General features: G+C 60.8%; 1 protein-coding gene across 1 annotated transcript; it reads left to right on the top strand.

Moving 5' to 3' along the window:
* The first annotated feature begins 353 nt into the window (after positions 1–353).
* Positions 354–12,064, top strand: PACS1 (phosphofurin acidic cluster sorting protein 1). The gene is made up of 6 exons (XM_065551070.1): positions 354–520; positions 1,940–1,982; positions 2,976–3,111; positions 4,046–4,272; positions 7,921–8,040; positions 8,495–12,064. Exons 1-6 carry the CDS (start codon positions 416–418, stop codon positions 8,605–8,607), a joined length of 744 nt encoding a protein of 247 aa, XP_065407142.1. The 5' UTR covers positions 354–415; the 3' UTR covers positions 8,608–12,064.
* Positions 12,065–15,747: the final 3,683 nt, after the last annotated feature.

The raw sequence follows: 15,747 nt of genomic DNA, 5'->3' as shown, positions 1-15,747 counted from the left end.
AGATCACTGCCAAGGCGGCTGGGATCGGGTCTCCTGGGTTCTGGTCCCTGTTCTGGGAGTGGGAAGGGGAGTGAAGACTAGTGGTTAGAGCAGGCAGGTGGGAACCAGGATTCCTGGGTTCTCGTCCTGGCTTGGCCACTACTCATGTGTGACCTCGGACACATCACTTCCCCTCTCCGTGCCTTGTCTTGTTTCCACCTCTCTCAAGGCTGCCCCAACTGTGGGTGTGTTTCTGGAGTGCCAGTTCCCTTTGTGTCCCAGCCCCTCTGGCATGGGGACGGGAACTTACCCGCCTCATCAGGTGGGAGCTGTACCGTGGTCACTGTCAGTAATGTGGTGGGGCGGGGGGGGGATCGTTCAGCCCGGCGAGCTTCGGATGCCCCTCATGCATGCAGGGTGAGGCATTCCCTGCCCGATGGGCCCCGGCTCACCGCCCATCCCCCAGCAGACCCTAACACTCGTCTCCTCTCCCCGCAGCCCGGACGAAGACTCCTATCAGAAGTTCATTCCTTTCATTGGGGTAAGGCTGCCCCCTTGGGCATCTAGTTCTCCCTGGGGCCCCTCCAGTGGGGGCCCAGGAACACCGCTGGGGTGGGGCAAGGCCCATTGTGACCCTCCAGTTTGAGCCCTGCCTCACTCAGGGTAGGGCTCCCTGCCTCCAGCCCATCAGTGTTGGTGCTAAAGCAGACTGGAATTAACCCCCCTACCCTGGCCCTGGGTCAGTTCTTCTGGGGGTTAATCCCACTCCCTGGTAAGCAGGTAACTCTCGGGACTTCTGCTGTCGTGGGATCCACGCGGGCAAAACCGCTCCAGAGCCAGGCTCTCCGGGGTGTGCCAGCCCCATTGCGTCTCCGACACCCAGAGGGCCTGGATCACGCTGCTCAGCCCCAGACTCACTGCAGTGGCTGCGAGGGGTGTGAGCTCTGCTGGCCACCAGGGGGCGCCATCCGCCCACTGAGCAGGGAATGCAGTGACTTTTGCACGAGAGTCCCTTCTCCCCATAGTGCGCTGGGACTGCTGCTCCGAGCTCGCTGGGCCCTGAGGCAGGCCGGCCGAAACTGAGGGCCTCCGCCCAGGCCCCAGGCTGCCTAGAGGAGAGACATGCCAAGGTTGGGCCTCTTCTAGGAGCATGGGCCTGCGAGGGTTAAACCTCGGGAATAATCAACAGTGATCAGAGCCTCTCTGCTGTGTCCTTTCCCACAGAGGTCTGCTTGCAGGACTGGAGTTAGTGTTTCCAGCCCTTCGCTGCTGCCTAGTGGATAGAGAACTGGCCTGGGAGTGAGGAATCCTGAGTTCTATTCCCAGGTCTGCCACTGGCCTGCTGGGTGCCTTGAGCGAGTCACTTCCCTGCTCTGTGCCTCAGTTTCCCCATCTGTAAAATGGGATAATGCTTCTGCTGTAGCCTGACTGGCTCTGCATAGTGTGTCCTGGGGCATTGGCTGGGTGATGCTCTCTGAGTGAAGGAACAAAGGGGGAGGGCAGCCCCCAGTGCCTGGAGGGGCTCGCTGTTGTCCGGATACTTTCAGCGCACTGGAGTGACAGGGCGGCTCCTTGCCCTGCCATTGTAAACACTCCAACACAATGTCCCAGAGGGTGAGGCTGCCATTGCTTTGGGTACTGGGATGCCAGCCAGGGTTGATGGCCAGGAGAGGGCATCCCCTACTCGCTGTCACCCTGGGGTGCATGGTGCTTAGCCTGTGGGCAGCCCAGATGCAAAGATCCTGGGGGGTCCCGTCCACCTAGATTTCTGCACGGAGCTGGTGGAGCGCGAGTGGGGATGTAAGCTCTTCTCCCATGGTGCAGGAAGGGTTAACGACAACCTTGACCCTGCGGCTCTGGGGCTCCAAGAGGAGCAGGCTCAAATGGCTCCTCCTGGGCGGGCTGGCAGTATTGATTTCCAGCGCGGCCTGAATTGCTGATCTCTGTCTCCCCATTGCAGGTGGTTAAAGTGGGCCTCATCGAAGATTCCCCTGCAGCCATAGGTACGTCCCCTGCCAGGGTCCAGGCCAGCTGGGACTGGTGCCATGTCGGGAGTCCGGGGGCACAGTTCCCACCTCCCCGAGCTGCTCTTAGGCTCGGTGCTGAGCTGGGCAGGCCCAGGGCTCCCTCCGCAGTCAGCAGGGCCAGGAACATGGTTGGTTAAAGGCAGGGTGAGGCCCCATCTGGCTGAGACACCCTCCCCTCCTACCCACCCCCCTCCATCCTCCCCCTTCTCACCCTCCGCCCACAGCCCAGCCTCAGCTCAAGGGATCCACTTCCAGCTGGGCTTTTACTGCCCCCTGCTGCCACTGGAGTGGGGGGTTGTCCAAGCAACGGGATCTGCCCCTGGGATCCCCCCTCCCTCAGCTCCAGGCTGCTGCTCGGCTTGTTCCCCTCTCGCTCCGGCTGGACAGGGAGTGACGGCCGGATCCCCGCAGGGAGGCTGGGGGCTGAATCCGTTTGGGCTGGGGGGCAGGGGGGTGATGCAATGCAAGAGTTCAGGCGTTGAAGGGGAGTCACCAGGGCTGTGGAACCTGCCCAGGGAGGAGACAGCACCTCGTGGCTCAGGACACTCCTTAGCCTGGTACCCCCAGAGTGCCCCCGTCCCCAGGTCCTCCTCTGGGCAGGGTCTGGGAACTCTCTCACCACAGGAGTGACTGGGCGGCTGGCGGCAGCAGCGAGCTCATCTCCCACCAGCCCAGAGTGGGTAGGGGCCTGGCTGACACACCTGCAATAGGGCCTGGGCCTGCTCCGACTGGGGCACGGCTGGAGACGAGAACTTGGGGAAGAGGAATGCACCAGCATTGCGGACTTGGTGCCTGCCACGGAGCCCCTGTGGGGAGACAGGGGAGGGAGCCCATGTGGGTGGGGAGGGAGCCCCTGTGGTGAGGCCGAGGCGCCCTGTGGGGAACCAGGAGGTCTGGGGGAGAAATTAGTCTGAGTGGCACGGCCCGGAACCTGCCTCACCCCAGATTCCCCCTCTGCTCTCTTGGCAGGAGATGGAGACGATGCGCCCGTGGTCAGCCTGACGGTTCCCTCCACGTCCCCCCCCTCTTCCTCCGGCCTGGTGAAGGACGTCTGTGCCACCCCACCATCCTCGCCGTCCATGAGCAGTGGGCTCGCTGTCGTGGGGTGAGGCAGCCTTGGCCACCGGCCCCGTGGTCGTTAATGAGGAACCCCATGCCCCGGCGGGCAGATTGGCACCATCCGTGTGTGTGCAGGGCCTAGCCCGCTGGGGCAGGGCTGCGACTGGGCATCCCACAGGGCAAATAATTTCTGCCATGTTCCAGCTGGGGAGAATGAGGCCTGGTTGGGGGAAGGGACAAGCTTAGCCACACAGGGAGTCAGCAGCAGCTGGGGGAACCCTGGCGTCCGGGTGCCCGGTTGTGTGCAAGACCATCGTGGTAGAGTGGGTCTGTGGGCACGTGCTCAGTAATAGCCTCTGCCATCGTGGGGTCGGGGCTGTCCAGCTCTTGGAGCTCCTGGTGCTGGCAGGTCCCTTCCCTATGAGTGCCCTTGAGTGGCTGGTGCCCCCGTGCCCCCAGGCAGTCCTCTTGAGCCTACATCTGGGGCTCGCTCTGAGCTAGTGCTTAAAGCAAGAACACGGGAAGTCAGGACTCCTGGGTTCTGTCCCTGGCTCTGGGAGGGGCATGGGGTCTAGTGGGTTAGAGGAGGGGGACCTGGGCTCTGTACCTAATTCTGGGTCAAGTCACGCTACCTCTGTGCTTCCTGTGCCCTCGGCAAAGCAGGCAGGCATTCACTCGCCTCCTGAATGTATCAGAGTTAGTTACCATTTGCAGGGGGCATTGGGATCCCCCAGGAGCTGTCAGCCCAGGAGTCTGGCACTGAATTTGCTCTGCTGGGCCCCCAGTATCCTGGCACTGGGATCCAGAACTCCTGGGTTCTCTTCCAGCTCTGCCACTGACTTGTTATAGGCCTTTGGGCAGGGCCCTCCCAACCATGCCTCAGTTTCCCCATCTCTGTGATGTGGATGGTACTGTCCTGCCCCTTGGGGGTGAACCCCTGCTCTGCCCAGCTGCTGCTGATGCTTCCCAACTGTCCTCAGGTCCCCCAGCAGCCCCTACGGAGACGTCATTGGCCTGCAGGTGGACTACTGGCTCGCTCATCCCACGGAGCGCCGGAAGGAGGGCGAGAAGCGAGATGCCAGCTCCAAAAACACCCTCAAGAGTGTCTTCCGCTCGGTGCAGGTGTCGCGGCTGCCCAGCGGCGGGGAGAGCCAGCCCTCGGGGACCATGGCCATGACAGTCGTCACCAAAGAGAAGAACAAGAAAGGTTGGTGCGCGGGGGTTGGACGGGCGTCAGGCTGGTAGCACTGGCCCCCTGTGACAGGGTGGGGAATGGAAGCTGGAGCCTTTTCTCTCTAGGGGTGCTGCCTCCAATCTGGCCCCAGGGCAGTAATGACCTCAAGTCCTCTGATCACAGTGTCCCCATGGAACATTGTCCATGTGTCGTCTCCGGAATTGGCACTAACTGGCCCATCCCTTGGACATGCTAGGGGCAGCAGACTGTCTAGGCCCTGTGTGTGGGCCCCAGAGAAGTCCTGCTAGCTAAGGGGGAAGCCCATTCTGAACCTCCTCTGAGCTAGGGGCTCCGCCAGCCCCTCTTCTCCCCACAAAAAGTGCCAGGGGCTGCAAGCGGCAAGGCTGTGTCCTCAGGAAGTTCCCACGCTGCCCTCTGCAGGGTGCCCAGGGCTAAGCATGCAAGGTGCTGCTGTTTGCAACCCAGCTCTGCCTTCCCTCTTCTGGAGGCAGCGGCAAATGCGCCCCTCTCTCCCCACTCCCCGTCATTGGCGGCTCTGCTACTGCCACGTCTTTCCCAGCCCCCTTGTTCACCCCATACTCTGGAGGAGCTGACTGAGCGGGGGTGTCACTGGGAGGCTGTCAGTCTAAACAGGCCCCTGCTCTTTCGCACTGGGCACTGGATTCTGCCTTTCTCACTGCGGCTGACAGCGAGAAATGGAACATGCGCGCAGTCTAGTCCATGGCAAGAACGTGGGCAGAAGCAGTTCGGAGGAGACTCACTCACAGCTACGAGTACTTCCGTGGGTGGGGAGGAGCTTTCGGACAGTGTGGTCATAGACACTAAGGCCAGACGCGCCCATTAGATCATCTGGTCTGACCTCCTGGATGGCCCGGGCCAGAGAACGTCACCCAACTCCCAGGGGTGACCTCCTGCACTGAGCCCAGGCACGTGGGTTTGACAAAAGCATTTGCCCCAAAGGCATCCAGGCTGGATGTGGAGACACCCCCTGATGGTTAATCCTCCACACTAGGAATGTTGATGCCTCATTTCCAGTGTGAATGGGTCCGGCTTCAGCTTTCACCCCTTGGTTCTCGTTCCACCTTCTCTGCTACGTTAAAGAGCCCGATAGTGCCTGGGGTTTTCTTCCTGGGAATGTCCTTACAGTTCCGCGAAATGTGGAGCTAGAGGAATTTTGAAGACACGATGGGTAGACTGAGTGACCAGCAGAAAAGTATTGGAGACGACTGGAGCTTAGCAGCCACTAGCTATTTCTGGCAGGCAGATTCGGTCTGCAGGGCACATCCAAGAGTTCAGCGGGCGCTGGAAGGGGAGCTGGTGGCAGAAGAGCAGGAAGCAGCTCTTGGCTGGATGATGCGTCTCCTGGGTGGATCCGAGGAGCTGTTCGTCCGCAGGGACCAGCAGAGGATGGTACCGAACGGGCTGCCGTGGCTTCAAGGTGCCAGGAATGGAGATGCCCCGTAGTAAGGAGGTGGTACTCAGAACCAGGACTGAGTCGTCTCTTGACCATGATGATAAGCTAAAGCTCTCTAATGGCGCAGACACAGGCCAAGGGCTGGGAGCGAGGCCCGACACATTCCGCCTGGAACCGAGGGGCCAGTGTTTAACAGGGAGGGGGATTCGCCCTTGGAAGAACTGCCCCAGGGACGGGGGGTGGGGAGGTTCTCCAGCACGTGGCATCTCCCAATCCAGACAGGACGTCTCTCTGTGGCTTCGCTCCTGCCTGACGCTGAGGCAGGGCTCCCTGGGCCGGGGTCAGGCTGAAGGTTCACAACACCCTTCTGGCCTCAGGCTTGCTGAAGGTGCAGCTCTGGGTTGCAGTTTTCCCACTGCGCAGACGGGCGGGCGGCTGCTGTCTGTCAGTCGAGAGGGAAGGCCGTGGCGTGGGGGCCCTGCCTGAGTGATGGGGCGGCTTGGCCTGGGGGCTCAGGCTACGCCCTTGGCCCTTGACAGCTCTAGTACAATTTAATCCATCTTTGCCATTCATTGGTGTTGGCAGAAGGGCTCCCTTCCCCCATCTGAGGCTGGGGAGGAGCCGAATGAAGCCCAGGGCTCCCTGATGTGGGGGCAGCTCCAGCAGTGCAGGGTTTACAATCCAGTCCAGAGACTGTTCCCGCCCCCAGGCAGAACCCATCTGTCCTCAATCCCGGGCTCGGCTGGGGACATGGGGCACCCTGCCTGGGAAATGGGCCTCAGCTCTGTGGAGCTGGAGAGGGGAGTGGGGGGGGGGTTGGCCTACTGGGCTGTATTGGGCCCCCAGCCTGCTGAACTAATCACTACAGGGCCTTGAAATGCCCCTCCCACCTTGGCCAGAGGAGGGGGAGCCAGGACTCCTGGGTTCTTTCCCCATCTCATCGCTGACTCACAGTGGGGCCATGGCTATGGGGTGGTGGTGTGCAGCTATGTGTCTCCATAGGCGCCGACTCCGTGGGTGCTCTGGGGAGGGAGCACCCATAGGGAAAAATTGGTGGGTGCTCTGCACCCACCAGCAGCTCCCTGCCCCAGCTCACCTCCACCTCCGCCTCCTCCCCTGAGCACGCTGCGTCCCCGCTTCTCTTCCCAGCGCTTGCTGCCGCGAAACAGCTGTTTCGCAGCAACAAGCTGTGGGAGGGAGGGGGGAGGAGCGGGAATGCGCTCAGGAGAGGAGGCGGGGCCAGGGTGGGGATTTGGGGAAGGGGTCCAATAAGGGCAGGTTGGGGCGGGGACTTTGCGGAAGGGTTTGGAATGGGGGCGGGGCAGGGGTTGAGTCAGGGCAGCAAGCACCCACCGGCGCCAGGAGAAGTTGGCACCTGTGTGTGTCTCTGAGGCTTTCCCAGCATCTCTGCATGGGGCCCTGAGCTCAGTCCTGCTCTGGCTCCCAGGGCAAGTTCTGCTCCCCCACAGCCCTCCTGGCAGCTCTGGGCTGGGACAGCGTCTCCCTGGCCAAACCTAGCCCAGGAAAGTGGCCTACCCCTTGCTCCTGCTGCTGCAGTGCAGGGCCCTGCCCCGAGTCTGGAGCTTGGCAGGAAGGAGTCAGGTGAGGCCCCTTCAGCCAACTCCAGCTTCCAGCTCCCTCTCTGGAGCTGCCCTCTGGCCGTGGGGTGTCCAGCCCCCCCTGCTACCAGCTGTTGTCCTCTGAGCTGTGAGCCAGAGTCGAGCCAGGTTGAGTCACTGCCCTAAGAAACACACTGAGGTGCAGTAGATGGGGCCCCGGATGCCTGGGTCTGGCTCTGCCACTCACGGCGTGACCTTGGGCGCATCACTACCCCCTGTGCCTCAACCCTCCCCGCCACACACACACGCAATGGGGCGCAGACTCTGTAAGTGCTTTGAGAGCTATATATGACCCACTAGCACCCACGTGGGCTCCTGACTGACCCCTCAGAGACTCTGGGGGGCTGAGCACAGGGCCCCAAGGTACTTCTAACAGCCAGTGCTCGACTTGCACCCAGCTAGGGGCGTTCTCTCTCTGCCATTCCCAGCCTGTGGCTGCCGGTTCCTCCATCCCTCCACGGCAGGACTTGGGGCGAGGCTCGGCACTGAGTGCAGGGTCCATGTGTCACCACCAGCCTCTGGGATGCCACATCCTGCCTCTTGCCCAGCTGCCCTCCCCTCAGCACTGCCGTCTAAAGGCTTGTGCTGACCGCCCGCTAATCCGGGCTCCCCTGCCTCTCGTTCCAGTCCCCACCATCTTTCTGAGTAAGAAACCCAAAGAAAAGGAAGTGGATTCCAAGAGCCAGGTGATTGAGGGCATCAGCCGGCTAATCTGCTCTGCCAAGCAGCAGCAAACCATGATGAAAGGTAAGGCCTGCCTCTGCAGTGCAGCTACCTCTGGGGCAAGGCAGCTGGTTATACAGGGGTCCCTCGTCTCTCACTGAGATGCAGCCACCTCTGGGTGGGAGCGCAGGGATATTTATAGAAGGATGCTGAAATGCAACCAGCTCTGAGGTGAGGCAGCTATTGATCCAGAGGTCTCTTGTCCAGCGTGGAAATGCAGCCACTTCTGGGGTGGGGCAGCGCTTTAACAACCACCCTGCAATACCAGTGTTGGGGTGGCAGGTGGGAATTATCCAGTCTGTTTGTTCAGTTCCAGGGCTGGGACAGTGTCACTTGCCATCCAGTGGGGGCAGCATAGGCGGGCTAGGGGCACAGGAGCCTCGGAGCTATAGCTCAGCAGGGGCTAGCTGCCCCAGGCCACCCCCTGCACCCGAGCCAGCTGGTAGGCCCTGCTCTAACCTCCCCCGTTCCTTTGCAGTGTCCATCGACGGGGTGGAGTGGAGCGACATCAAGTTTTTCCAGCTGGCCGCACAGTGGCCCACGCACGTCAAGCACTTCCCTGTCGGACTCTTTGGCTCGAAGCCAGCGTGACAGCGCCCGCCCTGCTGCCGGGCAGCGCCCTGCTGCCGGGCAGCACCCACCTGCCAGGCCGAACCCTCAGCCAGCGGGAAGCCTCTTCGGCTACATCCCACTCTCCTTACGTAACTGTGTTGGTATGTTCTGCACTGGGAGGGCTGGAGGAGGGAGCACTCCAGTGCCAACCTGTCATCCCCCCATCACCAGCTTTGTCTCCAGCTGCCACCGACCGCTTCCTCATGCGTGTGTGTGTGTGTCTGTGTCTGGGCGGGCGTGTGCACCGCACTGGATCCCCGTGCGCAGCAGGGAGGGACCCCAGCCAGCCCGAGACACGCTCCCCCCTCCAGCCCGAAGCAGCCGTGGCTCCCTGAACAGCCAAGCCAGGGAGTGCTTAGTGTGTGAGAAGGCTCTTGCCTGGCACAGCTGGCCAGCGGCTCTGCCCTTGCCTGTGGCCTACACACCCCTAACCCCCTGCTGTAGCCCTTCTCCAAAAGCACAAGCAGCCAGGCCACAGGCTGGGTCCCCACTGCCATCTGCCCTGGCATAGCATGTGGGCACAGGGGCCCTTCCAGCACAGCCTGCCCCCTCCTGGAGGCAGTGGGCACTCGCTGATGCCCAGGGCCACTGCACTCCAGGCAACGTGTTCGCAAGCAGGAGGAGAGCCCTGGTGTGTGATGCTGCAGCTGTTCTAGCCACTGGTGGCTTTGTGTCTAGCTGGAAGATGAGCCCATGAGGGGAGCCCCCTGCTGGTGAAGCCAGAGATGGGGCAGTGGGGTTTGGAGGTGGGGGAGGGGTGTCTGCCTTGCCTGGCCTGCGGCAGGGGCGTGCTCCGACCTCCAGCTTTGTGTAACCATCCCCTGGGCACTCGTGTTTGTCTCTCTCCTAAATGTTTGCCAAGACCTAGTTGCTTAAATTTATCCCTGCCCCACTGCATCAGTGCCCCCCCCCCACCTCCCCGTGCCTGTCACCTTTGCCACATCACGCTGCCTAGCCAGGCACCACAGGACAGCAACCAGCTCTGGGTCGCTGCAGGCTTGGCTTTCCCACTGCCCCTCCCCCCATCCCACGCTCAGCTCTGCCCCGCCCCATGCTGCCAGCGGCTGCTTAGAAAGCTGCCGTGCTTCAGCTGGTGTCTCTTTCCCCAAAGCCAGGACCCCGAACGTCGTCTGCTCCAAACAGGGGCCAGCTCCGAGCCCAGAGTAGGATGGTTCAATAGGGATCAGGTCACTGGGGTTGGCCCAGTTTATTACAGCTGTGAGCCTGGCAGACGGAGATCCTGTGTGCAGTGAGGGGGGGGGTATAGTCCACGGCTGGGCTTTTAAGAGTGAAGCAGCAGGCGGCTGGGTCCCGGCCCCGGCCCCAGCCCTGAGCCCCTCACAGCACTGAGTTCCCGACCCTGTTCTTTAGCACCCAGGTGTGGCAGGAGCTAGGAAGCGGCATCTGGCCATCCCACGCCAGTTTCCCTCCTGGCTGCACTTCATCCCTCCCGCTCCATCTTGAGCCAGCACCTTCATTACGAACCCCCCTTAAACCAAGCCCCAGATTTGGGCTGCTTCTCCCTCCCCCCCCCCCCCAGCTGTTGTCTCTCTGACCCCCCCCCCCCCCCCCCCGCCCCAAGCAGGCAGCAGCCAAGCGGTTGGATTTTCCCATGCAGGCTCACTGTGAGCTCCGCACTTTCCTCCCCACACGTCTGCCGAGGAGCCGCAGTCCATGGAAGTGGGGTCTGGTGGGTCCAGGAATGTGTCCAATAATTCCCATTGGTCACTGCTGAGTCCTGGGCCCTGTGGATCCTGCCTGGGCCCTGAGCAGGATGCCCCGGATCCCAGCTCTGAAAGAGCCACAGTTAGCAGGAGGGGGCAGTAAAGTGCCTCCCTGGGCCTTGTTCTGATGGGCCTGGAGTGCTACTGCCTCAGCCAATAGGCATCCACGCTCTCGGGGTGTGGGGGGGTCTTAAAGAGCAGGTGGGAGCCGCAGTCCAGCCCTCTGGCATCCCGGCCACCCTGCTTCCCGCAGCACCCAGCCCTGATCGCTCAGTGCAGCAGGCAGAAGAGAGAGCATGAGACTCCAGATGCTTTCCCCCACCCACCTGGTAGCAATAAAGCCAGCTGCATCACCAGCAGCCTGGCAGAGCCCCCTGCCCCGCACACACACACATACAAACACCACGCTCCATGCTGCCTCCGTTGATTTCCCATTGTCCTCTGTGCCGGCCTGGCTGGGTGAGGAGGAAGGTCACTGGGCTGTGACAGGTGCCACCCACAGGCCTGCCCGGCTTCCCCAGGAAGATGTTTATTTGCTGGCTGAGTCAGTAGCTGCTTTGCTACCCCTGCAGTCACAGGGAGGCTGCAGGATGGTCCCTGTGTCTGAGTCCCGGCCACTGGCTGCTCCAAGAGGAGCTACGAGCGATAGAGCCGGGTAGCGAGTGTCTGTAACAGCGCTTGCCTGCTCTGTGGGCCACTCACCTGGGCTTGGCAATTCCTTTTGAGGGTTGCTCAGGTGGCCTGGGCGAGCGCCGAACAACTGGTGCTTGGGGGGACCAGAAGTCCCGAGCCGAATCGCCAGCGCAGTCTGGTGCCCCACTGCGAGCCCCTGCAGGCCAGCTGTTCCCTGCTGACCGAGTGTGTCCCATCCATCTTCAGGTCTCACTCGCTGCAGCCTGGCCCCCCCGGTTGCAGTTTCTCCCAAGCACAAGGAGCTGCAGCCAGCGCTGGCCCCACAGAGGGGTCTCATGTTTGCTCGGCGTTCTCTGCCTTTTGCATTCCAACGTGGCCTGTTCAGTCCTGATTCTCTCCAGGGCTCCCTGTCCCTCTGTGCTCCGAACCTTGCAGCTGCATCTGGCATGAGGCAGGGGGAGGTCAGTGGGCTGGGCACAGGGTGTCTCCCAGGCCTGCGCACTAGGCTAGGGCTCTGAGGCACTCCAGAGCCCCCAGGAGATCTCAGCAAAGCTCTGGTGTCCCCTCAGGCTGGGGGTAGAGGGACCCAAGGCCCACATGATCCCAACACCCATTTCCACAGCCAGAGTCATCAGAACATTCTAGACCACCCCCAATCTCTATGAGAGCCGGTGGGGTACCCATCTCGGTCTGTGTCCCCACAAATCACTCCAGAAACTCCCTGCACTCCCCCAGCTGCGTGGGGCCCCAGGGATCTCTGGCTCCAGGCTGGAGCCACACGAACACCCAGCGGGACTCTGGTCCAGTACATAGGGGCCGGAAGGGGCCTGGGCCGGCCCTCAGGGCCTATGTGTGCTGGGAATCTCCATCTGTCCCCCCCGGGGCACTGTGTACATAGCCCCCTGGTGTGTATAAGTGCGTGCCTCTCCCGTTTGGTTTGCGCACTCCGTCCACGTTGGGATCATTGTCTGGGGTTGGGGAGAGACCCCTGTTGTATTTGACACATTTTATTGGGGGAATTGCTGTCCCCCCTTTTTTTGGAGTTTTTTCATTAAATAAACTGTGGTTATTTCTTAGAAGTCATTTCTTTATTTAATCAGTTCGTGTCTGTTCACCCTGAACCCTGCAGGGGGCTCCCCAGTCCACAGGGAGTCAGAGCTGGGAGCCAGGACTCCCGGGTTCTATTGGAGCCCGAGCCCTGTGAGCCTGAGTCCGCTAACACGGGCCAGGTACAGGTGTTTCATTGTGGTGTAGACATACCCTGTGTGACATGGACCATTGTCTCGACACTGCTCACAAGAGACTCCCACTGCTTTCCCTGCTGGGACAGGCCAGGAGGAAGCTGGAATTGCAGGGTTGCTCGGACTCGTGCAGAATGAAGAAGCCCCTTCCCCGGGGCACTGGAACTATTTGGGGTGGGGAGGTGTGCTGGAAGCCACTGAACTAAACTGTGAACCCTCTATATCGGGGTAGGCAACCTATGGCACGCGTGCCGAAGGCAGCACGCGAGCTGAGTTTCAGTGGCACTCACACTGCCTGGGTCCTGGCCACCGGTCTGGGGGGCTCTGCGTTTTAATTTAATTTTAAATGAAGCTTCTGAAACATTTTAAAAACCTTATTTACTTTACATACAACAATAGTTTAGTTATATATTATAGACTTATAGAAAGAGACCTTCTAAAAATGTTAAAATGTATTACTGGCACATGAAACCTTAAATTAGAGTGAATAAATGAAGACTCGGCACACCACTTCCGAAAGGCTGCCGACCCCTGCTCTATATGATGGGAGCCAGGCATTTGGTTGCTGCTATTATTCAAGCTAGGGGGTGCTGCCTCACCCCTAGCGCCAGTGCCCCTGCCCTGCCCCAGTCACTATGATGGCCCTGAGCCTGGCCTGCCCTCCCCATCCCCATGGTGGACACTACACCATTCAAGCACCATTCTCTTGCTGGGTCCTGTTACCTGGTCCATTGTCTTAGGGCTGCTGCTCAAACTTGGCTGCAGTGGAGAATTGCAGCTGAGGGAAAATGCTCCCCTCTGGGCCAAAGAGAGAGAGATGCCCCACCCCACCCCGTGGGGGAGAGAGCCTGCCCCTCCCACCATACAGTGGCAACCCACCGCCAGCCAGACCATGCCACCTGCCAGGCCATGTATGGAAAAACACCCATGGAGCTGCTGCAACCTGCATTGTCACAGCTCCGAGCAGCATCGGTGCCAGCTGGACCTAGCGTCTGCCAGTTTGGCCTCTGCATCTTGGCTCATTCTACCATCACACTAGCCCCCTGCATGTGAATAGGGGGCTGCCAGAGAGACAAACTACCTGGGTGCCGATAATGCAGCTGTGGGGACAAGAAACTGCTTTCACCATTGGTAACTAGCTCTATAAACACCCTACTGGGTGCACCAACAATGCCACTGAAGTTCAGGAAGCTACATCAGGGATGTAATTGTCCCTAGCCACTGCAGCCAGAGGCCTAGACCATAGCTCCCATGCACATGTACACACACACGACTGTATCCTGGACAGTGGTGATCGTGGGAGCAGAATGGACAAACTGATGCTGTGGCAGAACAGGCCAGTGCAACCCAGGGCTGTATAAACAGAGGCAGGGCCGGCTCTGGCTTTTTTGCTGCCCAAGGCAAAAAAGCCGCCCCCCGCCCCCCTCCCCCCACAGCGCGGCAGGGGAGGGTGCCGAGCCCGGCTGCGGGCCACTCTCCCCGACCATCCAGAGGGCCGGGGGGAGGGCGGCGAGCCCGCCGCAGCTCTGCTGGCAGCTGGAGCCCCGGGAGGAGGACGGAGAGCCCGGCCGGGGCTCCGCTCTCCCCGCGGCCAGAGAACCCAGCTGGGGCTCCACTCTCCCCAGCGGACAGAGCGCCGGCGAGGGCGGCGAGCCCACTGCGGCTCCGCTCTCCCCGGCGGCCGGAGCCGGAGTGCCGCGCCGCCCCCCTCCAGGTGCCGCCCCAAGCACAAGCTTGGTGGGCTGGTGCCTGGAGCCAGGGGCCTGCCCTGAACAGAGACGTAGTGAGTAGGAGCAGGGAGGGGATTTTACTCTGTCTACGGCATTGGTGAGACCCATCCTGGAACAGTGCAGCCAGTTCTGGGGACCATATTTTTCAAAGGATGTTGAATGATTGCAGAGGATGCAAAAAAGAGCTGCAAAAATTACTTGCGGGCTGGAGAAAACACCTGCCTGTGGATTTAGAGCTCAGTCTGTGAGTGAGAAGTGAACTGGTTATGGGCTATAAACACCTTCCTGGGAGAAGATACTGGGACCTAAAGGGCTCTTTAACCTAACAGAGAAAAGCAGAACAAGAACCAATGGCTGGAAGCTGAAGGCAGACACATTAGAAATAAGGAACCAGAGGGTGATTGATGGACTGAGTGGTGCAAATCAGTAATCTCTTGATGTCTTCAAATTCAGACTGTACCCCTTTCTGGAAGAGGCTTTAGTCAAACACAAGTGATTGGGCCGAATACAGGAGTAATGGTGAAATTCTCCGGTTTGTGCTGTACATGAGGCCAGACTAGATCGGGGTGGGCAAACTTTTTGGTCGGAGGGGCATATCAAGGTATGGAAATTGTATGGCGGGCCATCAATGCTCATGAAATTGGGGGTAGGGGTGCGGGGGGGGGGCAGAAATGAGGAAGTCAGGGTGCGGGGGGGGGAGGGCTTTGGGGGGGGCTGGGGATGAGGGGTTTGGGGTGCAGGAAGGGGCTCCAGGCTGGGACTGAGGGGTTTGGAGGGTGGGAGGGGGATCAGGGCTGGGGCAGGGGGTTGTGGTACGGGGAAGGGGTGTGAGAGCTCCGGATGGGCATGCGGGCTCTGGGGTGTGGCTGAGGATGAGGGGTTGGGCATGCAGGAGGGTGCTCTGGGCTGGGATCGAGGGGTTCGGAGGGTGGGAGGGGGATCAGAGATGGGGCAGGCTGTTGGGACATGGGGGGATGAGGGGCTTGGGGTACAAGAGGGGGCTATGGGCTGGGACTGAGGGGTTCAGAGGGTGGGAGGGGGATCAGGGATGCAGGCTCTGGGTGGTGCTTACCACAAACAGCTCCCGGAAGCATGTCCCCCCCTCGGCTCTAAGGTGTGGCCAGGCGGCTGTGCGCGCTGCTCCGTTTGCAGGCGCCACCCCTGCAGCTCCCATTGGCCAGGAACCGCGGCCAGTGGGAGCTGTGGGGATAGCGCCTGCAGACAGGGCAGCGCGCACAGCTGCCTGGTCACGCCTCCGCGTGCTACGTAGGAGCCGGAGCGGAATCATGCCGGCTGCTTCCTGGGAGCCGCGCAGAGCAGGACAAACCCCCAACCCCGCTCCCCGGCGGGAGCTGAGGGCTGGATTAAATGGTCTGACAGGCCGTAGTTTGCCCGCCCCTGGACTAGATGGTGATGGTGTCGTCAGTGACTTAGAAAGGAGGAAGCAGGGAGGGGGTAGCCAACTCTGTTTTAGCCATTTTGAGCTAGACAGCCACGAAGTGATGGCAGAGGCAGGCTGGGATTTCAGTGTGGACAGGAGGGGACGGGGCTGGAGCAGAGAGGTAGATCTGTGAGTCAGCAGCTTAGAGATGGTAGTTGAATTTGTGTTCGAGGATGAGATTACCCAGAACTAAGGGGAAGAGGGAGAAGAGAAGGGGGCCAAGGGCAGAGCCCTGTGAACACCCACAGAAAGCAGGAGAGGTGGGGGTGAGGGGGATCTTCTGGAGGACACACTAAAGGAATGATTAGAGAGTTAGGAGGGGAACCAGGAGAGGACAAGATCTCAAGAAG

This window comes from Chrysemys picta, chromosome 7 (assembly GCF_011386835.1).
Source record: "Chrysemys picta bellii isolate R12L10 chromosome 7, ASM1138683v2, whole genome shotgun sequence".
In the NCBI taxonomy this organism is placed as follows: Eukaryota; Metazoa; Chordata; order Testudines; family Emydidae; genus Chrysemys; species Chrysemys picta.
Note: the sequence above shows the minus strand (reverse complement) of the source record. Positions and strands in the feature narration are given on the sequence as shown.